The 27,480-nt window shown below is 44.1% G+C and overlaps 1 protein-coding gene across 2 annotated transcripts; it reads right to left on the bottom strand.

Moving 5' to 3' along the window:
- On the bottom strand, positions 1-27,194 carry acsbg2 (acyl-CoA synthetase bubblegum family member 2). 2 transcript variants are annotated; one of them, XM_021603954.2, is made up of 15 exons: positions 27,037-27,194; positions 14,944-15,082; positions 14,243-14,358; positions 10,483-10,751; positions 6,918-7,006; positions 6,113-6,233; positions 5,909-5,989; positions 5,589-5,738; positions 4,906-5,082; positions 4,271-4,452; positions 3,788-4,030; positions 3,431-3,648; positions 3,096-3,235; positions 2,196-2,442; positions 1-1,885 (listed from the first exon to the last, which is right to left on the bottom strand). In XM_021603954.2, the coding sequence occupies exons 2-15, from the start codon at positions 15,057-15,059 to the stop codon at positions 1,767-1,769; spliced, it is 2,268 nt and encodes a 755-aa protein (XP_021459629.2). In that variant the 5' UTR covers positions 15,060-15,082; positions 27,037-27,194; the 3' UTR covers positions 1-1,766. The 2 variants fall into 2 exon arrangements, with proteins under 2 accessions (XP_021459629.2, XP_021459628.2); XM_021603953.2 differs by lacking the exon at positions 27,037-27,194 and adding an exon at positions 18,005-18,164.
- Positions 27,195-27,480: the final 286 nt, after the last annotated feature.

Below are 27,480 nucleotides of genomic sequence, written 5' to 3'. Positions count from 1 at the left end.
CTCTTGGTAAGCTAATAGTTTATTTACAGGTCTTCCTGAACATCAACATGGGTCTCCAGTTGAGCTTCTCTCTGAATATGGAAGCACTCTAACATCTCTGCAAACTGCAAGGGGTTTGACCTACTCACTTTCATCTGAGACAATGGCATGTTAGTGGCAATTGTTTACAACTGGGATCTTTGGATTTCATTAGTATTAGATGACTTTGTTTTAAACATTTCATCAAAAGATAAAGGTACTGGAAGCCAAAGTCTTAATCACAAATCAAATGAATTTCTTCCTACTACAATGTACCTGGGAGTATGTTTTGCAAGTACTGACTCAAAGGTTTGACAAATGGCCAAAATTCACAACCAGCAATAAGACACATAAGTCCAAGTTCTCCTAACATGTACAGCAGGTAGCAGAGATACATGGTTTTCACAATTCCACTCAGCATGCATATATGTGTGTTTAGGGAGAGTATTTGCAATGTAATAAGAGTGAACACCAGTCCACACCGGTCTTAGGTAAGATTGTATCTATGTTTCAGGATGACTGCTTATTTTGAAATGCTATTCAATTCTCGTTTAGATTAGTTACCCCAGAGAACATAATGAACCGGTTTTCAGAAAGACAAATTCAGTGGTGCAAGGACCAAACTCTTTTCTCATCACACGCGTCTGCGTTGTGCTGGTATGCATGAGGAAAGTGGTGGCTCTCACACTTCAAGACAAGACTGATCTGTAGACTAACACGTTCTCTGATGAAGACCAGAGAAGAGGAAATAAGCAAAACATATTTACAGTATTTAAATGGTCACAGCAATTTTACACAATCGTTACAAAACATCCCAACAAGACCAGGCAATTGCGTAGGCTGTGTCACACAGACGATCAGAGTCCGTAAAACTCATTGGATATAAAACATGACTAAACTAATATGGCTTGAATGATATGGTTCTGTAGCATAAAGATCTGGATGCTCTCTCTCAGATAAGGTAGGTGCAGAAGCTCAAAATTGTGCCATGTGCTTATGGCGCCAAGGAATCAACTAAATCTACAACTTAATTTTCATTGGTCGTCCCAGGGCTTGTCTTGTGTATTTATTGCAGAACTGCACTATTTAGGAGCTACTACACAATGATAGACGCACTTTCATCAAAACTCAAACCAGACAGAGAAAAACAATACAATAAATAGAACAATGATATGTTCAGTGTTTTCTTTCCCTGTCATTTTACTTCATATTTTATTTTTAATCCAGACCAGGGATCACTGGATGTAATCATTATTTATCATCCAAATGTGTGTATTTGGTCCAAGTAATTTCTGACTTTGGCAAAACAAAAATAGTAACACTTAACCCCCAAAATTCTACTACCATGTCCTATGGACTTTTTGGATTCTATGCAATTTATTTGCAAGTATCACAGTAAATTCACAAAGCCTCATCACATACACCTGTACTTCATCTATCATATGTTATTGTTCTTCATCACAATAATACAAAATAAATAGCTGAAATCAGCATATCAACAACTCATCTTTAAAAAAAAAATCCTAAAGGCTTACAATGGCTTCTCATGGATGTTTTCCTTATATTTTTTTCTTTACAACACCCACAAATGTAAACAAAACCCAATAATGAAAGGAGGAAGCTAGCAAAACATGTTCACAGGAGAGAAACAGGAACTGAACAAGGAGTGGTTGTCTTAGACTGTTCTGTCTGCATGTCTTTTGTAGTGTTTCTCTGAATTGCTCTGCAGGGGTATTTTTGTCCAATGCCTATTTGGGGGGCATGGAGTTATCAGGGGTGCTTGGGGTCACCACCTCCTTGTAGAAATTCTCTACTTGCTCTTTGTACATCTTCATGACCACCGGCCTCTTCAGCTTCATAGTGGGGCCTGAGAGAGAGAACGAGACAGTCGGCTATATAAATCCTGCTGTTATGCTCATCAACACCCGCCACTGGATAGGTGATAAACTACAGTGACAACATGGTCTGTAGTAGACAGAAAGGTCAAACAAAAACAATTCTATTGAAATGAATGGAAATGAGGCAACATTATGGAAACTTGAGTCTAGCTTATATAGTGACCTGGGAAAAACGACACTGCAGTCCTTCAGGACCAGAAGAGAAGAACATGGCATTAAACAAACATGCACACCGTCCTACCCAGGGCCCCTGCCCAGGCTGCTCCCCGCCCCGCTCACCCAGCTCTCCCCCAGGGATGGAGAAGTCCTGGTTTAGGATGGTCCACTTCTGGATGCGCTGGGCGTTGGAGGTGGCTTTCTCGTTCACGCGGTTGATACCCTCCTGGATAGCGGCATGGATGACCGGGTCACGCCCACCGGCGATCTCTGAGACTCGCATGGCGTTGCTCCCCAGCTTCCGACACAGCTCTACGGCCTCGGGCATCAGCTCATCTTCAGGAGCACCAGTGTCTCCGTTCACCTGGCACTGAGGGGTAAAGAGACAGATGTTTTATTCAGGAAGGAGTCCTGAAACAAAAAAAACACATTTTCTTAGAAGGTTGTTTTGCTCATGAATCATTTATCTTTTGTCAATGAATCCTATTAACTGACAATGATACCATAAAGACTTGCAGTTTGCTAAAATGTCCACCAGGTGGCAGTGGTTGGGCAGAAGTCGTATAACTTACAATAAAGAAGAATTGTGAATAACCCACTATGACCTTGCCCCATCTGGTGATTACATGATTAGGAGCAGTGATGAGTTTATACAGCACTGTGCAATCTCTAATGCAGGCTGCATCTGATTACACATGGTATTTCTCAACTACTAGATACTCTAAAAGTGGCTGTAATAGATAGCCATGATACACAACATAACATCCCTGTTCTGAAGAAGATGTTTTGTCAGAACTTGAAATATGACCTTTGAGATAGGCCATATTGGCATGGGGACTTGGTTGGCATGGGGATTTGGTTTCACACCGACACACAAACAATTCCAAATGGCTCATTCATCCCCTCTCGTCCCCCCCTGTAACTATTCCCCAGGTCGTTGCTTTAAATGACAATATGTTCCTAGTCAACTTACCTGGTAAAATAAAACAATTATAAAACAGTACTGTAGCCAACAGTTCATACCTTAATGGTGAGCAGCATGGCGAGGAACTTCCTCTTGTCTCCAATGAGCATGGCGTTGCTAACCAGCGGCACGGCCTCCTTCACAGCATCCTCGATTGGCACTGGAGGGATGTTCTCTCCACCCGCTGTGATGATCAGCTCTGGACACACATTGAAACACAAGTTTTATTTAGGATAGGTCTCTATGTGGAGCCAGACAATAAAATGCTATCTTCTGTGGACTGAGGCTTTAATAAAACATCAGTCTATTCCATTTAAAGCTGGGTTCTGATGACCGGGATAGGGTTGGGGGTATTTTACAGATGGGGTTATAGAGTGTGTAGAGAAGACTGTACCTTTGATGCGTCCAGTGATGAAGAGGAAGCCGTTGTCGTCCTGTTTGCCCAGGTCTCCAGAATGCAGCCAGCCCTCAGTGTCCAGGGCGTCCTCGGTCTTGTCGGCCTGGTTTAGGTAGCCCATGAAGACGTGGCGTCCCCAGAAGCAGATCTCCCCGTTGCCCTCCTCGTCAGGATTGTTAATCTTAGTCTCACAACCAGGGATCAACTTCCCAACGCTAGGGAGACAAGACATAAATCACTAACTTTGCAGATCTTAATCAAACACAAAGCATATATAACAAAAATACTTTCTAAAAGCTGTAATATGTCATTTCAGGCCTTGTGTGTTTAGGTGTATGTGGAGGGTATAGTTACCTGGTGAGGCGGAACGCGTCGGGCAGAGAGATGGTGTGAGGTCCAGTGCTCTCACTCATTCCGTACAGCTCGTACACTGGGATGTCCAGGCTGAGGAAGAACTCCAGGGTATCCTTGGTGATGGGGGCGGCGCCTGTGTAACACTTGGTGCAGCGGTCCAGACCCAGAGCCTTACGGACCTTCTTGAACACCAGCTTCTTGGCCAAGCGGTAGTTCATGGGCATCCTCGCCATAGCTCCATTCCTGAGCAGGCGGAAGAGGAAGCAGGAGTTTAATACAACATCAGAACATGTCTCTCTTCATACCCCAGGCTATAGTTCACTACTGTACATACTGTGCTAGCATTATTATACTGTGCGTGGGCAAGACAACTACTGATCCTGTAGTATTCGCCTTGAGGGAAATCGCTGCAAAGTCAGAACCACAGAGGTGGTGATACAGATCCGCCCCTCCCTACTAAATAGGCCCATGTATAACACATACTGGTTCATCTTGCTGAGGTTGGTCTGCAGACCCACTCCTTTGGCCCAGACTGCCACCTTTCTGCGCACGGTGGACGACTTGGCCCCGACGGACTTCATCTTCTCCTGCATCTTCTCCCAGACACGTGGTACGCCCATGAAGGCTGTGGGACGCACCTCTCTCATTGTGTTAACCAGGGAGCCCTGAGAACAGACAGGAATGGAGCTCAGTCACAACATATACACACACTAAAGGGCAAAAAGTATGTGTGACTGTGTGTGTGTGTGGAGTATCACTGACACTGGCATATTGAGAAAGACAGTTCAGCTCCTGAGAATCACAGAACTGTTCAAAAGAGTTTGCAATTGCAACGTGCAAAGCTGGCACTTATTTAGTGAAAAGCCTTTTCACAGAGAGCAGAAACACTAATGATCTGATCAACAGGGAAACAAAGAGTTGTCTTGTGTGAGGACAGGGTATCATTTTAACTTGTGAAAACTCTGATCTTAATCTTCCTCCCTTAACTGGATTACACACTAGGTTTATCGAAGATGAGGACAAGGTGATGTAAGGGACTGAATAACAGTCTTCTCAGTGAGATGGAAAAACCAGAAAAATGTCCTCTTGGGATTCTCATAAACGAGAATAGACCTCACCTTCAGTGCGTCTGGCTGGGCGAAGTATGTTGCCCCTCCGACCTTCATGGTGACCCAGATGTCCACCATCTGAGCAGCGATGTGGCTGAGGGGCAGGTAGCTGACCACAATCTCCTGAGACTTGGTGGCTTCTGCCAGCCGGACATAGCGGCCTACTGCGAACGCTGTCCATGTCAGCTGCAGAGGGAGAGACGGTCAAGTACAATACAGGTCATTAGCAGGTAAACTCAGACCAAAAGGGGAGTTTGAATAGATACGAGGCTACATCTTGATAAGCAACCTTTAAAGGATATTATAAACTGGGTGGTAGAGCCCTGAATGCTGATTGGCTGACAGCTGTGGTATATCCGTGGTATATCAGACCGTATACATGTGTATAACAACATTTTTACTGCTCTAATTACGTTGGTAACCAGTTTATAATAGCAATAAGGCTCCATGGGGGTTTGTGATATATGGCCAATATACCATGGCTAAGGGCTGTATATCCAGGCACTTCGGGTTGCGTCGCGCTTAAGAACAGCCCTTAGCCATGGTATATTGGCCATATACCACACCCCCTCGGGTGTGGTATATTATTGCTTAAGTATAGCACTCTGATATCTTTACACTGGCCGTGGGAAACCAAATATGCAACCAAAGACTAGTGTTAGTGGTGGGTGTTTGTAGTCAGTGTCACTCACATTGTCGTGGCTGAGCATCACTCCTTTGGGCTGGCCTGTGGTACCTGAAGTGTAGATCAGTGTGCAGCACTGGTTGGGCTTCTGGAGAGTGATGATATCATCCAGCTTTGTGTCGGGCTCATCACGGCCCAGCTCCATAAACTCAGTCCACTGTGCAGACAATACAGGACAGACATATTCAGGATAGAGTGGGGGGGGGAACGAACCTGCAGAAAACGTACTGTGTTATGAACACTTCTAAAAAAAAAAAAGACACAGAAGGCATGGATCTGTGTTCGGTTGTTCAAATGAAATCTAAATCGTTGACACTCCATTCATACCGTGTAGAGGTTTGGTCTCTTCTCTTTAAGTGCATCTTTGTATTGGATAATGGCTTTCAAGTGTGGCAGCTTGTCTTGAACCTGGAGGAAAGACACTCATTTTAGATATCTGCGTCAGATTCCACAGTGGTGGAATACACTAAAACGTAAAAGGTATCCCTGGAGAATGAATCAATCAAATCACCTTACATCCTCTAGGCTTACCTGTAGGATCTTCTGCAGCTGCTTGTGATTCTCCACCACAATGATGTTGGCCTTGCAGTTCTCTGCTACATACTGGCAAGCATCTGGGGAGTTTGTGGTGTAGATGCCCACTGCAAACCCACTGGCAACACAAGAGAAAACAGTACAGTGAGTTGTTGCCTTTATGTTCCATCAAACTCAAAAAAGATTCCTTTCCTACAGACAGGTTTGGCAACTCTGCTAAGAAAGAATGTATTTCAGAAAGTTATGATCATCATGAAACAAGAATGCAACAGGTGAGGCCTTGATCCACCCAGAACAGTAAGTTATTGTAAGTCTAACTTCTCTGCCAATTACACATGGCATATGTTCTCACATAACCAGTTCTGACAGTGGGAAACACTCCAAGCTCTAAATTAACTTTGATTTGTTTTGACATACTGTATGGAGTTTGGATTTCTGATCATGCTCTAGAGTTTTGGTTTCTGATTATAGCTATTTGCTGATACAACTGAAAAGCAAGAACAGAGTAGTCATTGTGTTTGGCATACCTCAGCGATCTATCAAACTGTTTTAATGTGACCAACAGGCTACATGCTGAATTCAAGGTCAAACACTATGCTGCTCTGACAGGCTCATATGTCATATCTCATCATGTCTTTGGTTGTAGTCATATAAGATGCTTACACAATCTAGATGGGGCCTACAGTATATCAGTGAGCGGGAACCCTTCTGCACATCACACATACTTACATGACGGGGCTAGTGTAAGTAACAGGGAATGTGTCAGACCCATCCCCCCCGAAACAGGAGTAGAGGGACTCACCCAGCCAAAATGGCAGCAATGTCAGAAATGAACCACTCAGCAGAGTTAAAGCCCAGAATGCCAACCCCATGGTAGCGCTCCAAGCCAAGCTGTGGACAAACACACACATACAGCATGAGAATAGATACACATACATACATACATACATACATACATACATACATACATACATACATACACACATACACACATACACACACACACACCTTCAAATTAGTGGATTTGACTATTTTCAGCCACACCCGTTGCTGACAGGCGTATAAAAATTGAGCACACAGCCATGCAATCTCCATAGACAAACATTGGCAGTAGAATGACCTTACTGAAGAGCTCAGTGACTTTCAACGTGGCACCGTCATAGGATGCCACCTTTCCAACACCGTGTCACATTTCTGCTCTGCTAGAGCTGCCCTGGTTAACTATAAGAGCTGTTATTGTGAAGTGGAAATGTCTAGGAGCAACAACGGCTCAGCTGCAAAGTGGTAGGCCACACATGCTCACCTCCAAGTGCTGAAGTGCGTAAAAATAGCTTATCCTCCGTTGCAACACTCACTACTTAGTTCCAAACTGCCTCTGGAAGCAACGTCAGCACAATAACTGTTTGTCGAGATCTTCATGAAATGGGTTTCCATGGCCAAGCAGCCGCACACAAGCCTAAGATCCCCATCAGCAATGCCAAGCGTTGTCTGGAGTAGTGTATAGCTCGCCTTCTACCTTCTCAGACTGTTAGCTAACGGTTGCGGCTAACAAAACAAATTAAATATGTTAGCTAGTGTTAGCCAGCATTTGTGAACAATCTCCCTTGTTGAACGCACCTCAGGGGTCGGCAATCTTTTTCATGTGGGGTGCCAATTTACCTTACCATTTCTACCAATCTGCGTGACAGTTTAGATTTTCCTATTTTAACATTTTTCATGGAACAGTTTCAAATAAATAAATGCATTGCTGGTAGAAAATATTCTGATTTAAAATATCTCATAAATCATATATAAATAACATTGAATATGCATGGAGGTTTGTTCATGTTCATTCAATCGCATTCATCTATCTGCAACATTGTATCAACTATTCTGGGCCCCTCCGAGTTTCCCGTGCCAGTGTGCTCCGGACAGGCACGGGATAAGAGGTAAATCAGGTATTTTATGAAGTTTCCACTGGATCAGAGCATGACATTTTTCCCTTTCACACAGAGGCTTGGTGGTTATCGAAAGGGAGAGCCGGATGCCTTCTACACTCGAGGCAAGCAACACGGAACCATGCTTGAATGCACCAGCTGTTCCGGTCGACTGTGTGATCACGCTCTCCATAGCCGAGGAAGACCTTTAAAGCGGGTTACCATTCACAAGGCTGCAAGGTCAGACGGATTACCAGGATGTGTAATCAGAGAATGCGCTGACCAGCTGGCAAGTGTCTTCACCAACATTTTCAACCTCTCCCTGACCCAGTCTGTAATACCTACATGTTTCAAGCAGACAACCATAGTCCCCGTTTCCAAGAATGCCAAGGTAACCTGCCTAAATGACTATCATCCCATAGCACTCACATCTGTAGCCATGAAATGCTTTGGAAGGCTGGTCCTGGCTCACATCAACAACATCATCTCAGACACCTTGGACCCACTCCAAGTCGCATACCGCCTCAACAGATCCACAGGTGATGCAGTCTCAATTGCACTCCACACTGCCCTTTCCCACCTGGTCAGAAGGAACACCTATGTGAGAATGCCATTCATTGACTACAGCTCAGTGTTCAACACCATAGTGCCCTGGAAGCTGATCACTACGCTAAGATCACTGGGACTGAACATCTCCTTCTTCAACTGATTCCTGGACTTCCTGACAGGCCGCCCCCAGGTGGTGAGGGTAGGCAACAAGTGGCCCGTCAGGGGTGCGTGCTTAATCCCTTCCTGTACTCCCTGTTCAACCATGACTGCGTAGCTGCACACGACTCCAACACCATCATTAAGTTTGCAGACGACACGACAGTGTTCACCGACAACGAGCCAGCATATAGGGGAGGTCAGAGTCCTGGCAGTGTGGTGCCAGGACAACACCTCTCCCTCAACGTCAGTAAGTTAAAAGGTGCCGATTGGCGACTACAGGAAACAGAGGGCCGAGCAGGCCCCCATTCACATCGACAGGGCTGTAGTGGAGTGGGTCAAGAGCTTCAAGTTCCTCGGTATTCACATCACTAAGGCTCTATCATGGTTCAAACAAACCAACACTGTCGTAAAGAGGGCATGACAATGCCTCTTCCCCCTCATGAGGCTGAAAAGAATTGGCATGGGCCCTCAGATCCTCAAAAATGTCTACATCGGCACCATTGATAGCATCTTGGATGCGTAACCGCTTGGTATGGCAACTGCTTGGCATCTGACCGCTAGGCTCTAGAGGCTAGTGCATACGGCCCAGTACATCACTGGGGCTGAGCTCCGTGCCATCCAGGACCTCTGTACCGGGCAGTGTCAGATGAAGGCCCAAAACATTTTCTGATTCCAGCTACCCAGGCCACAGACTGTTCTCTCTGCTACCACACAGCAAGCAGTACCAATGTACCATGCCTGGAACAAACAGGACCCTGAACATCATCTACCCCCAAGCCATAAGACTTCTAAACACCTGGACTACCTGAATGGACCCGCTCTTGCACACTCTGGACTCTACCCACACCAACACACAAAAACATACACTGCTGCTACTGTTTATCATCTACCCTGTTGCCTAGTCACTTTACCCATACCTATATGTACAGTACATAGCTACCTCAATAACCTCGTACCCCCGCACATCGACTTGGTACTGGTACTCCCTATATATAGCCATGTTATTAAAAAATATATAGCCATGTTATTTATTTACTGTGTATTTATGTCACTATTTGCATTTGATTTTTGTTTAGTTTTTACCTCATCTTCTTTGTTGAAAAAGGACCCGCAAGTAAGCATTTCACTGTTAGTCTACACCCGTTGCCTCAAGCATTTGACAAATACATTTTGATTTGGAAAGATTTTTCTAATACATTGAGGAACTATTGTCAGTGGATGTAAAAACAGACTTTGTTAACTTGCCGTTTGAAGTTAAGAACATTTTTCTTTGAGAAGCTCCACAGCTCATTAGTGGTGGTGAGTTAAGACAAATCAGAAATACTAATCAGAAGTAGCTAGAATTCTTATTGGCCCAATACAGGCTCTCTCAATCAATGTAAACATTTCTTCTGGTGCTCCTAAGTTTAAGTCCACAGTGGTTCTCTTTTGCTTGTCTTGATATTTAGTTTGAGGATACATTGTTGCCAAGCCAACAGAACTTTCTCTCATACTTAGTTTCTCTGTTGCAATGTCGCACTTAAGGAACTGATGTCGATAAGCCATTCTTATGACTGGAGAAGTGGAGACATGAGCACCAAGAAAGTGTTTAATAAAATAACATAATTTTACAGTTCTCCTCTGTATGTAACACTCGATAACTATACACATGTATTGTTATGGGTTTTCTCTTGCCACATTGTTCTGACATGCAATGTACAGCAGTCAAGTGTCAGCAGAGTTGGTCTGTGTCTTTAGTCTCACCTTGAGGAAGCTTTTGGCAGCGGTGCGGCAGGCCTGGTAGTACTCCTGGTAGTTGATTGTCTTGGTCTGCTCTCCCTCCTTCCAGCCCAGGGCAGTGTAGCTGCCAAACCTCTCCACAGCAGTCTTAAACATCTGGTCTACGGTGAGTGGGGGCTCAGAGGCAAAGCCTGACTCCCCCATCCTCAGCCTCACCTCCCCGTCACCGCTCGATGTCCACAAGTCTGGCTTAGCCACCGCCAGGGACAGAGAGTCTGGCCGCTGGGCACTCACTGAGGGAGAGAGAAGGGTTTCGTTGTTTACCAAGGCAAGTCAGTTGAGAAGGTGAAGGAAAAGTGTTTGATTTGTGAGCTTTGCTTAGACTTAAGTTTGTATAGCACCGCAGAAAATAGGAATATTGTGGGGATAAATTGTGTGAGCTGATTTAAGGACGCTCTTGCTCCATCCTGCCAGTTTGGTGATGGCAAATGGCATACATTGATTTGCCTGTCTGCAATTTGTCAGATGGAACCCGTGAGGAAGTCAAACTAATCACTTTGAATGGGGTGCCTCCTGCTTACACCAGCACTCACAGAAATGAGCTTAGACACTCTTTAGGGACAGGATGGAGGCTGCTCTGACTTCTGGTCTTAAATCTCAGTTGCCATTTGTAGACTTGTGTTTCCTCCTCTGTTGTCTGCATTGATGGTGAAGAGCCAGAGGCAGTGGGTTTAGGTGACCCTGGCCTGGAACCCAGCCTCTACCAGTACACAGACAGAGCCCGGTCCCGTATGAGATACCAATCAGCACACAAAACGCCAGACACCACAAGGTAACCCCTACAAAGCCCAGGCACACAGACCTCACAAGGAGAGGACTCACTAAAAGGAACTAACAAGACAACAGGAACTATTATATTGGCCTATATGGATAGGGTTAAATTGTAATGTTTCTTACAGAAGAAATATAGAAAGCATATGCATAACCATTGTAGCAATTAAAAAGAGGACAGTTTGGAGATTACGGGAAAAGTCTTAGACTAAAAAAGGTCAGGACAACAGCTCACCTGACAAGACTGAATCCAAACATTACACTTGATTTTATGTGCATTTCACATTTACTGTACTTTGCCTCATTTGTTAATTAGGAAATGTGAAAATACTCTGGATACATTCAGCAACAAAAATATTCCAGGAAAATGTGGGTCTTTCCAGGGGTCCACAGCTCTCCAATGTGTGCACAGTTCTTAAGGATTTTCAATGCACCTTTATGACTAAGTGTCTTAAACTATAAAAAGTGCCTTTCTTTTGAGCTCTCCAAGCTGTGCCGGCGAGGAACTAGAGCAAGCAAACGTGTCGTTGTGCTTGGAACACAGCCCTGCATCCCCGCTTTACACAATTACTATTGTTTACGCAATCCAAAAACGGTCCATTTTAAATATCAAAATCAGGGTCAGGTGGGCATAATTTCTTCACAATACAACAAACATACTGTAGGCTCATTCTGACTACCCAGGGTATAACGCCATGTCATCTTGTAACTATGCTGAACAAAAATAAACATTTAACATTTTACTGAATTAGAGTTCATATAAAGAAATCAGTCAATTGTAATATATTAATTAGGCCCCAATCTATGGGTTTCACATGACTGGGCAGGGGCGCAGCCATGGATAGGCCTAAGAGTGCATAGGCCTACCTACTGGGAAGCCAGGCCCAACCACTGGGGAGCCAGGCCCAGCCAATCAGAATTAGTTTTTCCCCACAAAATAACTTTATTACAGACAGAAATACTCCTCAGTTTCATCAGCTGTCCGGGTGGCTGGTCTCAGATGATCCCGCAGGTGAAGAAGCCGGATATGGAGTTCCTGGGCTGGCGTGGTTAAATGTGGTCTGCGGTTGTGAGTAAGGTTGGACATAATGCCGAATTCTCTAAAACGACGTTGGAGATGGTTTTTGGTAGAGAAATGAACATTAAATGATCTGGCAACCGCTCTGGTGGACATTCCTGCAGTCACCATGCCAATTGCACACTCCCTCAAAACGTGAGACATCTGTGGCATTGTGTTGTATGACAAAACTGCACATTTTAGAGTGGCCTGTTATTGTGCCCAGCACAAGGTGCACCTGTGTAATGATCATGCTGTTTAATTAGCTTCTTGATATGCCACACCTGCCAGGTGGATGGATTATCTTGGCCAAGAAGAAATGCTCACTGACAGGGATGTAAACAAATTTGTGCACAACATTTTATTGAATAAGCTTTTTGTGATTGCGGAACATTTCTGGGATCTTTAATATCAGCTCATGAAACATGGGACCAACACTTTACATGTTGTGTTTCATTTTTTTGTTCAGTATACATCAAACAGTGATCATGAACTTTGACACTATATTACATATATAGAGTATAATGACATGGAAATGTGAAGTGCACATTTGGACTTGCTTGTATGACATCAAAGCAGTATTTTTTATAATCCACAACGTCTCAATTTTCAAAATACACCAAGTCCTTGTAATTTATAGCATTTCCCTCACTGCTCCCCCCCAAATGTTGCCAAATTATCAGGAGGGATGGGGGCAACGTCACACACAGTGCTCAAATTCAGAATGTCTGGCAGTCAAAACCCATACAGAGCTGTGAAGCGGAGATCCTGAGCTCTGACGTCATGTATAACATGTTACTGTACAGCCACTGCATTCCAATGTAGGCCCTTATCAATGACAAAATGTGCCATTTTCAACCTGTATACAGGTAGGGGTGTCAAGGGTTAATGGGGGCCATTAGCCAGAGACAAACAGAAGCTCTAACTCACCTGGTAGTATTAGCATTCATGTTTGAGTCTTATCAGCAATTTTTCAAATGTCACTATGACAAGACTAGAACTATAGATAATCCCTGTCACTATTTTGAAGTGCGTGAAAGCTTTATTTAGATAAGGGGACCTACTCCCTCCTATGTTCTGTGTTGACTATGAAGCCTCTGAAAAGCACTATAAAATGAAAAGATCAACACTGAGTGAAGCGTGGGGTCATGTGACCTTGTGTTAGGCTGACCCCGTTTCCAAAGAGCGCTGTGTTTCTGTGTACTGTCAACAGGACTGAGCTGTGGGTGGAACCTTCTGGGAGTTCAGACAGGACTATTTATGACCAATCACTTCTTTAATAGTCAACAGAAGCACATTGCCACAGTCATGCTGCCACTCTGCCAGGTCCTGAGGCTACAGTTACTGGACTGCACTTCAGGTCGATGGACAGTGGAGGAGAATGCCCTACTGATTTGCAGTAACATAGGGTTTACTGACCAACTGACACAAATCTCAATTGAACTGTGCTTTTAATGACATTTGTGAATACCTTCATTTAGGATAGCATAGAACTATTTCATCTAATTGGGGTTTTATATATGCCAGTATACAGCTTATAAAAAGGGTTGTCATACCGAGTGCGTGTGGAATGTTGAAGGCTGAATGTTCTTGACTTGAGTCGGAGGAAACAGGAAAAGGAAGTTGGCACGTACAGGCACCAAGGGTGGACTTCACTTCCCTTAGGCCCATTCCCTCAAAGTTCCAAATGGGGACAATTCATTTGGTCTACCTCAAAATGAATGCACTGGTATAACTTCTGTAGCCATGTGCCAACCTCAAGAGTGTGTGTGAACCACTATGTTTGTGTACGCTCTAACTGTTGTAACCCTGTTTTCTAAATATATTTGTGTCCCATGTAAATGCTGTCCTTGTGGTGTTTGCCATGTAAATGTGTGAGTGTGTAGGTCAGCTCACCTGACTGTGTGTGTGTGGGCCATTCAGTGGGGATGTCTGTGGGATTGTTGGTGAGCTCAGTGTTGGCCCCAGTCTCCGCTTCCCTCTCACCGGCTGACTCCTCTTCTGATGACTCACTGAGGGGAAAAACGTTAGAAACAATCTTAAGTAGATTCCCAGTCCTGTCCTGGTGAACTCTGCTGTCACGTCTAAGATAGATGGAGGAAACATTTCAGTGTGTCAGAGGCTAACGTCCCCAAGAATCTGTCTTGCAAACTGACTCTAAATATGTTTACATTGCTGATTTGACAGAATATGAGGACTGTTTTTCATCTTTGAGTGATACAAGTAGGTCAAATATCTCTGAGCTGTCATTTAAAGGGATAAACTATATATACACAAAAGTATGTGGACACCCCTTCAAAATGGATGAATTCTGCAATTTGAGCGGATTGGGAGCCAGGCCTAATCGCCCAACATCAGTGCCCAACCTCAATAATGCTGGTGGCTGAATGGAAGTAAGTCCCCACAGCAATGCTCCAACATCCAGTAGAAAGCCTTTTAGTCATGTAGTGTTCTTCGGGCTTTTGGCAATGAGGCCCTTTATCTACTTCCTCAGAGTCAGATGAACTAGTGGATACCATTTTTATGTCTCTTATTTCAGTATGAAGACAGATTCTGGGGAAGTACATAAAGGTCCTCATTGCAGGTCAGGTACGTACTTGGCTGTGGAATCCATAGTGACTTCATCCAGTGAAGCAATGCTGTCCCCGGTGCCACAGGATGACTGCAAGTTGCTGGCGTCCCTGGCGGGGTCCATTACCACGACTGTGGACATGGCAGCGGGCTCACACACAATCACTGGGAGGGATAGAGATAGGGGACAGGGTAAGATACAGCATATGACTCATTCACACAACATGACATGCAAATCTCGGGGCTGAGTTTCCCCAGCGGTAAGTGATGGGAGGTTTGAGCAGGCTTTGAGAGAGTGACAAATGGCACTAGTCCTTCCTTACAGTAGCACCTGCTTCTTGGTTACACAGTGGAACTGTCAGTAGCATGTGACTGCCAAACGGCTCACAAGACACCCACCACTGTGCTGCATGTGCTGTCACAGGGTCATGCTCTGGACTCAAAAAAGGTACATAGATCCAAGAGCTCCTGTAGACTGAACTGTGTTTTTGTCCCCATAAATCACTGTTTTTGAACAATGAGGCATCCTTTTAAGTAACTTCTTTCAGCCAAAATAAATTAACCATGTTTATTCAGTGTGGTCCTTTCCCAAATCAGAGGAAGGATAAATGAATATTTGGGCCTTATCGTGTTATGAAACCCCCCTTTCAGAGATATAAAGCCATGTGGACACATGACAACAGGCAAGACAGCAGAGGTTGCATAAGACGGACTCATTTAGTTGGCTGGTTCATCTCATCCTTTGGTTATTGAAATTCAATGGCTCCATCTGTGTGAAAGACACACAGACCCAACCAGAGCCCAGTTCAGCCCGTTGATGATCCGCTTGTTCCATCGTGGGCAGTTACCCAACATGGCACAGGAAACACGTCAGCGCCCTAGAACAATAACCATGACCGCCCCACCAGCACGTAACTCCCGCCCACTCTCCACCCCCTTGTTGGAAAGCCAATACCGGCCTGGCTTCTGTTTATCTAGGCCTGGCTCGGTGCATTGAAAACACATACCAGTGGCCCTTTCGGCCTATTGTGGAATGGACTATCATAGTTCACCAGCTGAGGACAATTGAGCAGGGGCAGCAGGAAAGAAAACAGACACCATGGGGGTCAGAGCAGGAACGCAAACATTCCCCTGAGCCAGGGCCAGGGTGCAGCCAGCCCTCATTAAAACCCAGTCAATATTATAACCTAGTGTTTTGAAACGGCTATAAACCCTCAAACTCAAAACCAATGTGTCTGATTCATGGTTCGTTCAAGGGCCGTAGCTCAGCAGATCGATAGAGTCTACCTCTCTGCTGCCTCCTTCAGAGGAACTGCTGTTAACCTTGAGACTTCACCTCATCATTACACATTCCTGCAGAGCATGTGAGCTCACCGCTGACACCACAAACCCCCTGCAACAGCTACCATTGTACTTTCTTCCTCCAGTAACAGAGCGGCTGCAGATTCCCCATGCTCACAGACTTGGACAGCTGTGGCCAGGGTTCACGCTGCATGGCTGTAATGTATTCTAGTGTGGGAGTTGTATTGTGAGTGGTCCCTGGGGGTTGGGAGGGTGCCGACATGCCTGCATTGGGGGTGGGTGCTATAGACTAAGCCTATAGCTCAGAAAAGGCTCGCTCTCACGCTCAAACTATGTACCTTAATGAGAGGAGATTCTTGATATTTCTGAATGTTGCCTTAAGGCTGATCCTCAGGGGTCTCTCTCTCATGACTGAATAAGTCTCAGGCAGAGCCCTATAGGACTGATTTATGTTTGGATGTGAGGAGAGCTATCAACACATGCCTAACCAATGACCAAGTTCTATTCTCATCCCCTCCAGCCATGACGACCAAGGCTGTGTGTATTTACCTTCACAATGTGCTCACCAATACACGTCAGACCAGGGAAAATAAAATACAAATCAAGGTACTTCCTTGTTGTACGATAGAAAGCCATTTCCTTCTCTCCTGTTGATTGAGCCCGGAATGGATGGTCACCGTCTGACCCCTAGTCCCCAGAGGAGCAGTTCATTGTAATGCCTGAATGAGGTTGTACATCCCTGCTGATGGCCTGCCAGGGAGATTCCCAGTGAGCATTAAGGGGATGGGCTCAAATGGATTTAGAGTTGCGCAGAGTTTCATCACGTTAGCAACTGACCGCTGCGTTGCACACAATTAAGAGAGGATTAGGTCCCAAACAGTATGTCTAGTCCACATAACTGCCACAATGTCCATTCAAAAAACAAATTGCAAGTATAGACAATTTGGCTGATTATGAGTAGAAGCTTTTCTTGCACACTGCTCTAAAATGGCAACATTAAACACATTTTTAGAAACCAGCATTAACTACAACCTAAACAAATCCTGCCCAAAACTGGGCGTCTCCAAAACAAAGCAGGGGTTCCCCTCTCCCCACACCCAGCATTTAAAAATCCCAACTGTAGAGAATTTTAGATGCAAAGGAAGCTACATTAAATATCTTTCTGTCCCTGTACTTGTCTCTATCCCAGATGGCCATCTCACCCAGCTGCCTGGAGTTGTTACCAAGGATGCTAACCCACTGGGGTGAATCAAGATTCCATCCATCCAACCAGCAGCTGTTTCTGGCCCCAATAATGCAGTTAAAACTAGGACTTCTTTGCCTCGCCCAACCCTGTCTAAGCAGCTGTACATGGAGGGCAGGATGCTCCACCCCAGCCAGCCGGCACATATCTGCTGTCGAGATGGGCTAATGAGGTGGATGAACCAGTACCACATAAACAGTCTCCAGAGCTGTGGTACATGAGCTGTTCTGAATTCAATAACTTAACTTCAATGTAAGAACTAAACCAAATTCAAACGTTGAACACAGAGAGGGACTCAAATTTAGTTTTAAAATGTATTTTACGTAAGGTACACAGAAACCACCAGTCACATCCTAATGAAAATGCCACGATGCCAGAGAAATGCCTTCCCACAAGCCAAAGTCAGAAGATCATGGATATAAAGATGTATTATATGTAACAATCAATGTAAGCTTTCAGATCTAGGCTCTACGCAAGTGAGAGGGAAAACGCCCTCATCACAACATCTGAATGTATATCTAATTCAATGCATAAGAACTTACAGTGCATCCTTGGAAGTAAACTCTTTAGATTCCTTGTTTCAGTTCTGGTTGCCGGTTCTCTGGACTGCTTAAGCACTCTAGTCAGTCAGCTGCTAGACTCAAAATATGCTGGCCTCTCCGCCTCAGTCTACTCTGTGTAACACATCATTAATTTTCAAACGCCTGGTTTGTCCCTCCTCTGAAACCCCACCCTTTCCTGCAGACATCCTTACACACTTCCGCCACTAAGATGCCAACACTACAGCCCTTCTCATTGGCTGAAACGGCTCACACCACAAGACTCGTCCCCCATATATGGTCACTTCAGCTAAATTAATGCAAGAGGGAGGGGAATGGGTGGAATGGAATACTCCTCCCCCCTTCTCTTGGATGATGCGATGAGTCCCCCACCCTACCCATCCCCCTCACACACTTCACTTCCGCAACATACACAACCACACAAAGCAGATATGCTGCTGGGGTTACTACAGGACAAGGAAGGGGCGGTTCCTCAGGCCAGTTTGTTATAGCTACTGCATATAGCAGCTCTGCTGCCTGGGCTTTGATGACGTTCCAGAGATAAACATGCCAACATTGTCAGGCAGACATCTGTATCCTACTGACCTATATACTGTAGGCTACATCAAATAAACATCCAGAACTATTGGATCATATTGTCTTCTATCACTTCCATTAATTTATTCCTAGTTATGATATACAGTGTATTCAGGATGTATTCAGACCCCTTGACTTTGTCACATTACAGCCTTACTCTAAAAATGGTTTTTATTCCCCCTCAATCTACACACAATACCCCATAATGACAAAGCAAAAACTGCTTTTTAGACATTTTTGCAAATGTATTACAAATAAACGGAAATATTACATTTACATAAGTATTCAGACCCTTTACTTAGTACTTTGTTGAAGCACCTTTGGAAGCGATTACAGCCTCAAGTCTTCTTGGGGAAGACACTACAAGCTTGGCACACCTGTATTTGGAGAGTTTCTCCCATTCTTCTCTGCAGATCCTATCAAGCTCGTCAGGTTGGATGGGGAAAGTCACTGTACAGCTATTTTTCAGTTTTTTCCAGTGATGTTAGATCAGGTTAATGTAATGGCTCTGGCTGGGCCACTGAAGGACATTCAGAGACTTGTCCCAAAGCCACTCCTGCGTTGTCTTGGCTGTGTGCGTCGGGTCATTGTCCTGTTGGAAGGTGAACTTTGCCCCAGTCTGAGGTTCCGAGCGCTCTTGAGCAGGCATCAAGGATCTCTCGGTACTTTGCTCCGTTCAACTTTTCCTTGAACCTGACTAGTCTTCGCCGCTGAAAAACATCCCCACATCATGATGCTGCCACCACCATGCTTCACCGTAGGGATGGTATTGGCCAGGTGTTGAGCAGTGCCTGGTTAACTCCAGATGTGACGCTTGGAATTCAAGCCAAAGAGTTCAATCTTGGTTTCATCAGACCAGATAATCTTGTTTCTCATGGTCTCAGAGTCTTTAGGTGCCTTTTGGCAAACTCCAAGCTGGCTGTAATGTGCCTTTTACTGAGGAGTTGCTTCCGTCTCGCCACTACCATAAAGGCCTGATTGGTGGAGTGCTGCAGATATGGTTGTCCTTCTGAAAGGTTCTCCCATCTCCACAGAGAAACTCTGGAATTCTGTCAGAGTGACCATCAGGTGCTTGGTCACCTCCCTGACCAAGGCCCTTCTTCCCCGATTGCTCAGTTTGGCCGGGCGTCCAGCTCGAACATCTCTGGAGAGACCTGAAAACAGCTGTGCAGCGACGCTCCCCATCCAACCTGACCGAGCTTGAGAGCATCTGCAGAGAATGGGAAAAACTCCCCAAATACAGGCGTGCCAAGCTTGAAGCGTCATACCCAAGAAGATGCGAGGCTGTAATCGCTACCAAGATGCTTAAACAAAGTACTGAGTAAAAGGTCTGAATACTTATGTGATACCAGTTTATTTTGTATAAATTAGCAAAAATTTAAAAAAAAAAGTTTTTGCTTTGTCATTATAGGGTATTGTGTGTAGACTGATGGGGGATAAAAACAATTTTAGACTAAGGCTGTAACGTGACAAAGTCAAGGGGTCTGAATACTTTCCGAATGCACTGTATATGAGGGTATGTATAGACATTGTGGACAGTATGTGGATATAATATGTAATATATCTGAAGAATACGTGGATAGAATAGTATATGTACAGCAAAAGTTGAATAGCATAGCTTTGACTGACTAGAATACAGTATATACACATATGAAATGGGTAAAACAGTATGTAAACATTATTAAAATGACCAGTGTTTCAGATCTATGTACGTAGGGTAGCAGCCTCTAAGGTGCAGGGATGAGTAACTGTGTGGTAGCCAGCTAGTGACAGTGACAGTTCAGGGCACTGGGTGGAGGTAGGTGGGTGATGGCTACTTAATAATCTGATGGCCTTGAGATTGAAAAACAGCTCGTCTCTCGATCCCAGTGTTAATGCACCTGTACTGACCTTGCTTTCTGGATGATAGCGTGGTGAACAGGACGTGGCTTGGTTGGCTGAGGTCCTTGATAATCTTCTTGGCCTTACTGGGTGCTGTAGATGGCCTGAAGGGCAGGCAGTGTGTTCCAGGTGATGTGGTTGCGGACGGTGCAGTTGTCAGGCGGTGATACAGCCCGATAGGATGCTCGCAATAGTGTATCTTTAAAAGTTTGTGAGGGTTTTAGGGGCCAATACGAATTTCTTCAGCCTTCTGAGGTTGAAGAGGCGCTGTTGTGCCTTCTTCACTACACTGTCTGTGTGGACCATTTCAGATTGTCAGTGATGTGTACGCCAAGGATCTTGAAGCTTTTCACCTTCACTGTGGCCTCAGATTGGGGCGTGCTCCCTCTACTGCATCCTGAAGTCCATGATCAGCTCCTTCGTTTGGTTGACATTGAGGGAGAGGTTATTTTCCTGGCACCACTCCGCCAGGGCCCTCACCTCCCCCTCGTCGCTGTTGGGAATCAGGCCTACCACTGTTGTGAGTTAGAGGCGTGCGTGGCCACAAAGTCATGGGTGAACAGGGAGTACAAGAGGGGGCGGAGCACATGCCCTTGTAGGGCCCCCGTCAGGAAGTCCAGGACCCAGTTGCACAAGATGGGGTTCAGACCCAGGGCCCCGAACTTAAGGATGAGCTTGGAGGGTACTGTGGTGTTGAAGGCTGAGCTGTAGTCAATGAACAGAATTCTTACATAGGTATTCATCTAGTCCAGATGGGATAGGACAGTGTGCAGTGCAATGGCGATTGAATCATCCGTGGATCTGTTGGGGCGGTATACGAATTGCAGTGGGTCTAAGGTATTGGGTAAGGTGATATGATCCTTAAGCCTCTTAAAGCACTTCATGATGACAGAAGTGAGTGCTGTGGTGCGATAGTCATTTAGTTCAGCTTTCTTTGGTACAGGAACAATGGTGGACATCTTGAAGCAAATGGGGACAGCAGACTGGAATACGGAGAGATTGAATATGTCCATAAACACTCCAGCCAGCTGGTCTGCGCATGCTGCTAGGGATGCCGTCTGGGCTGGCAGCCTTGTGAAGGTTAACAAGCTAAAATGTTTTACTCATGTCGGCCACGGAGAGCGAGGGCTCACAGTCCTCGTTCAGCGGCTTGTGTTGGCGGTGTTATCCTCAAACCCGGCGAAGTAGTTGTTTAGCTTGTCCCCGGGAGCAAGACGGTGTCCATAACGTGGATGGTTTTCCCTTTACAATCTGTGATTGTCTGGAGTTCCTGCCACATAATTCTTGTGTCTGACCCATTGAATTGTGACTCCACTTTGTCGCTGTCTGTACTGATGTTTTGCCTGTCTGATTTCCTTATGGAGGGCATAACTGGACTGCTTGTATTTGGCCATATTCCCAGTCACCTTGTCATGGCTGCGATCTACATTTTTTTTAGTTTGGATAAGTTTTAATCATCACAGTGGGAACAACATCCCCTATACACTTCCTGATGAATTCAGTCACTGTGTCAATGTATACATCAATGTTATTAGTAGAGACAACCAGGAACATGTCCTAGCCTGCGTGATCAAAACAGTCTTGACGCATGGATTCCGATTAGTCAGACCAACATTGAATAGACCTTGGCACGGGTACTTCCTGTTTGAGTTTCTGCCTATGGAAGGGAGGAGCAAAGATCTGATTTGCCGATGGGAGGGCGTTAAGGCCACCCCGGAAGGGAGAGTAACAATGGTCAAGAGTTTTTGAAGCGAGAGTACTGCAGGCGATGAGTTGCTAAAACTTTGGCAGCGTTTTCCTCTAGTCCAAATTAAAGTCCCCATCTACAATAAATGCAGCCTTAGTATATGCGGTTTCCAGTTTGCACACAGTCCAGTGTAGTTCCTTGAGTCGTAGTGGTATCGGCTTGAGGGGGAAAATACACAGCTGTGACAAAAAATAACATTCTCTAGTGGTGTAACACGGTTGGAATTTGATAGAAATATTCTAGGTCGGGTGAACAAAAGGACTTGAGTTCCTGTACGTTACCACGATGTACCGAGAACCCAGCTGGCTGTATCAATGGGGACAGTATATCCGGAGAGAGCCATGAGTCCGTGAAACAGAGTATATCTCTCTGGAAGAAGATCCACGCTTTGAGCTCATCTACTTTATCGCCCAAGGACTGAACATTAGCGAGTAATGTACTTGGAAGTGGTGGATGGTGTGCACGCCTCCCGAGTCAGGCTAAAAGTCCACTCCGAATACCTCTTCTCCCCCGGCAGCATTTTGGAGGAGCCTCTGGGATAAGTTCTATCGCCTTGAAGGGTACGATCAAAGAATCCAATTCAGGAAAGTTGTATTCCTTGTCGAAATGGTGGTGAGAGACTGCCTCTCTGATATCCACAAGTTATTTCTGGCTGTATGTAATAATGCTAAGAACGTTCTGGGATAATAGCGTGAGAAATTAAAAAAAATATCTATAAATACTGCAAAGTTGCTTAGGAACGAGAAACAAGGGGCCATCTTTATATGAAGTTGATCAACTTTTAAAGCAGCATTACTTCCCCATGTTTCCTCTAACTACAGTGTATGATTGAAGCTCTGAGTCTCTACTTTTATTCAATGTAAAAATCACAATTTCAAATTTTGGAACATAAGAGACGGTTACAAATATTCTTGCTCATAAAAAAACTCATGTAGACTAGCCTCCCCGTACTGTATCTGCGAACTGGCTGTGCCAAGGCCAGAGTATGCACATTTGCTATTTAACGCAACGGTATGTGACAAAACTATCGGTAGAGTTGAAAATGCGATTGAAACACATTGAACTTTAGATTTTTATTTGGTACATGAAAACTTTAAAGAAAAAGTATATTCTGTGCACTACGTCGTCACGCACAGATTAAAAACAAATCTGCAACAGTATGGCGGAAACACCACTAGTGGGAAAATGCGCATATTTTCTTTATGCAGATTTTTTAGAATGTTTGCATAAAAATCGCCAATTGGATGGAAACCTAGCTACTTATAACATCAAAACAGTCTCGTCTATGAACAAATACACACACAACCAACACTGCTTTATTCAATAGCCTACTGCAGGACATTTTTTAAATGTTTTATTGTTGGACATAAGACTGTAAAAATACCAGCAAATCAGCTCCAAGCGATTTTAATTTTGGAAATCTGTTCCAAAGTACTCCCACACATAGAGAGATGTGATCGTAGACAAATGTAAGCAAGGTTTGAAATTATGTTCTAGCCTGTTTGGGCTTCTTGCCGTCAATTTGCCGTCAACCAATTATTTCTAACTGAACAAAAATATAATATTCAACATGTAAAGTGTTGGAACCCATGTTTCATGAGCTGAAATAAAATATTGCAGAAATGTTCCATATGCACAAAAAAACTTATTTCTCTCAAATAATTTTGTGCACATCCCTCTCAGGTGTGGCATATAATAAAGCTGATTAAACAGAATGCCCATTACACAGGTGCACCTTGTCTGGGTACAATGAAAGGCCACTAAAATGTGCAGTTTCTTCACACATTTCTCTGCCCAATTTCCTTTCAAACTGGATGACCGAGATAAAGAAAGTAAAACTACTAGTGATGCACCGATATGAAATTTTGGGCCGATATCCGATATTTTCCTTGCCAAAAAACCCGATACCAATATTAAAAATGTGTTGTTGTTTTTTAAAATATCGGTATAATTTTTTTGGCAAGGAAAATATTGGATATCAGCCCAAAATTTGATATCGGTGCATTTCTAGTTTCTACTGGTCATTGTTTTCAGTCTGGTTGTATTGGTGTTAGCTAGGTATCAAGCTAAAGCTAGCAAGCTACCTCAGTTGAGGTCAAACAAATAATGCTTTATTACCAATGCGGTATTGTAAACACATCGTTCGTGGCCGGTGTATGCAGACTTTTGGGCAGCTTTGACAGTGCTACTGATAGTAGTGGTGGCGCTTGGCTTGCATGTGCAAATTCAGAACACACAACATTATATAATAGAACTGTTATTTGATGTGTCAAAAGCTTATTTAACCTGTCTAGGTTTTTGCCTGCCATATGAGTTATGTTACACTCACAGACATCATTCAAACAGTTTTAGAAACGTCAGTGTTTTCTATCCAAATGTACTAATTATATGCATATTATAGCTTTTACGGGTGAGTAGCAGGCAGCTTATTTGGGCACGTTTTTAAACCAAGCTACCCAATACTGCCCCCTACCCCAAAGAAGTTAACATTTCAAAGTGTTATTTACTCTTTCAAATAACTGCTCGATCCACACAACAGACATTGTGGTGTACGTATAGAGCAAAATTTTACGTGGCGTCATTATGTCGTCATTACCCCTATCCACATCGACGGGACAGTATTGGAGAGGGTAGTAAGTTAAGTATCTCGGCGTACACATCACGGACAAACTGAATTTGGTCCACCCACACAGACAGTGTGGTGAAGAAGGCGCAGCAGCGCCTTTTCAACCTCAGGAGGCTGAAGAAATTCAGCGTGTCACCAAAAGCACTCAAACTATCACCGCCTGGTACGGCAACTGCTCCACCCACAACCGTAAGGCTCTCCAGAGGGTATTGAGATCTGCACAACACATCACCGGGGGCAAACTACCTGCCCTCCAGGACACCTACACCACCCGATGTCACAGGAAGGCCATAAAGATCATCAAGGACAACAACCACCCGAGCCACTGCCTGTTCACCCCGCTATCATCCAGAAGTCGAGGTCAGTACAGGTGCATCAAAGCAGGGACCAAGAGACTGAAAAACAGCTTCTATCTCAAGGCCATCAGACTGTTAAACAGCCATCACTAACATTGAGTGGCTGCTGCCAACACACTGACTCAACTCCAGCCACTTTAATAATGGAAAAATGGATGTAAAAAATGTATCACTAACCACTTTAAACAATGCCATGTAATATATGTTTACATACCCTACATTACTCATCTCATATGTATATACTGTACTCAATACCATCTACTGCATCTTGCCTATGCCGTTCTGTACCATCACTCATTCATATATTTTTATGTACATATTCTTCATCCCTTTACACGTGTGTATAAGGTAGTTGTTGTGAAATTGTTAGGTTAGATTACTCGTTGGTTATTACTGCATTGTCGGAACTAAAAGCACAAGCATTTCGCTACACTCACATTAACATCTGCTAACCATGTGTATGTGACAAATAACATTTGATTTGTACCTACATTATATAGGTATGCAGGTCAGCTTTGACTTTGGTTTTGCACATCAGCGTTAAACTAGACATCGGGCCAATACTGATGTTGGCATTTCTAGCTAATATCGTCCGATTCCGATATATCATGCATTCCTAAAAACTACCTCAGCTTTTGTTGAAACTATTAAACCCAGAGGACATGGTTAATCTGGTAGTGACTGCATTTGCAAAAATACAAGTGCAGGGAGGGTGAGTGCTGATCCCATAGCTAATGATACCAAGGCTGAGAAAGAACTTCCCAACTGGGCAACCTTGTTTGCTGAGAACTTGAAAGTCATGGAGAGTTTTGTTTTGCATTATCACATAGAACCTAGCAAGGTGACAACTTGATGTATTCAACCTACTTTGAGGGATTAACAATGACTCACAGGAAAATGAAGATGCCCATTAATAAAAGAGCCCAGATGTATAGCAAGATCCTCACAGGGAAATAATGATGCCCATTAATAAAAGAGACCAGATGTATAGCAAGATCGCTTCAGCCAATTGCTTTAAGAGAAGCAAACCCACCGCGCTATCACATGACCTCTGGTGAGCCATCTCCCCATAAAATGCGAGGCTGTGATGCTGCTGCATTCAGCGAGGTTATTGCAGTTCATTGACATCTCGCCATATTCACGGTACGGGGAATCGAGGCTCATTGCGTGTACTGTACAGCAAGTGGAAATGAGATGTTGAGTAACGTTAGACCTGTAAATGTATTTAGCTGGTTGACTGCACACTGACTAAATTAATTTAGCAATAACATGATTAGCTAGCTATGTTTTCGTATAAACGGGGACTATAGGAAACCAGACATCACCACACGCCTACAAGTATTCGGATTAATAGAAAGGGGTCTTTATTTAATTAATGATTTTACGTGGCATGATGATCAAATAGAGATAAAAAGGTCGGCAGAGGTGGGCATTATTTTCATCGAGGAAAAAAAACATGGCATGTCTAATACAATTCATTTAGAAAATAGGGTCAAGCTTAACATGTTTTTATCAAACGAATGACACGCGTATCCACTCGCTGAAGGCGCCGGTCGGCGCGTGCAAAGCAAAATTGCTAAGAGAATGGCTAATTGTAAGGCTAACCAAATTGGTTCAAAGTACAAGTGTCACAGTTTCAATTAAGATATCCCATTTAAATTCAGAGCAAAATGGTTACCTATAAGTAGCTCTCTGTATTTACCGGTAAACTAAATTAGCTACACAACAATATGACAGCCATGGCATGTAGTTTGTAGCGAATGAAGAATAGCACACGTTATCGTTGTTTAAGTTTATTAATGTCAATTAAAGTAATGTTAGAGCTTACCGTAAATGCAAAACAAGCCAACTTTTTCCTGCTGGAAATTTCAGTGCTGCAAACTTTATCGCCGAAGTTGTTTAAGAGTTCATAAGGGAAAGGAAGTCCATTTACTTGGCCTAGCCTGCAGGTGTGCACACCAGCTACTGAGAAGCAGAACGAACGGCTCTTTTTGGTAACGTCTTAAACCAAATCACATCTGTGAAAGAGCCGTTCATTTGGCACCCTGATTTATTACTACTGCTTTTTGACCTTCAGACAACGATTATCTGAACTGAAGACAATTAAAACATTATCTGAAGATTGTAATGCACTACAGGAACAATAGATAGTGAGGAGAGACTTTCTGGCACACACACATTGTTGCAGTGCATTCATTTCCCGCCCTTCATTTTTTTTTTTGCAGGCCATCTAATAATTTGGTAAGGTAAAAAATGTATTTGAACTAACATG

This window comes from Oncorhynchus mykiss, chromosome 5, assembly GCF_013265735.2.
Source record: "Oncorhynchus mykiss isolate Arlee chromosome 5, USDA_OmykA_1.1, whole genome shotgun sequence".
NCBI classification, from domain to species: domain Eukaryota; kingdom Metazoa; phylum Chordata; class Actinopteri; order Salmoniformes; family Salmonidae; genus Oncorhynchus; species Oncorhynchus mykiss.
The sequence above is the reverse complement of the archived record's forward strand: the minus strand, read 5'-3'. Positions and strand labels throughout refer to the sequence as shown.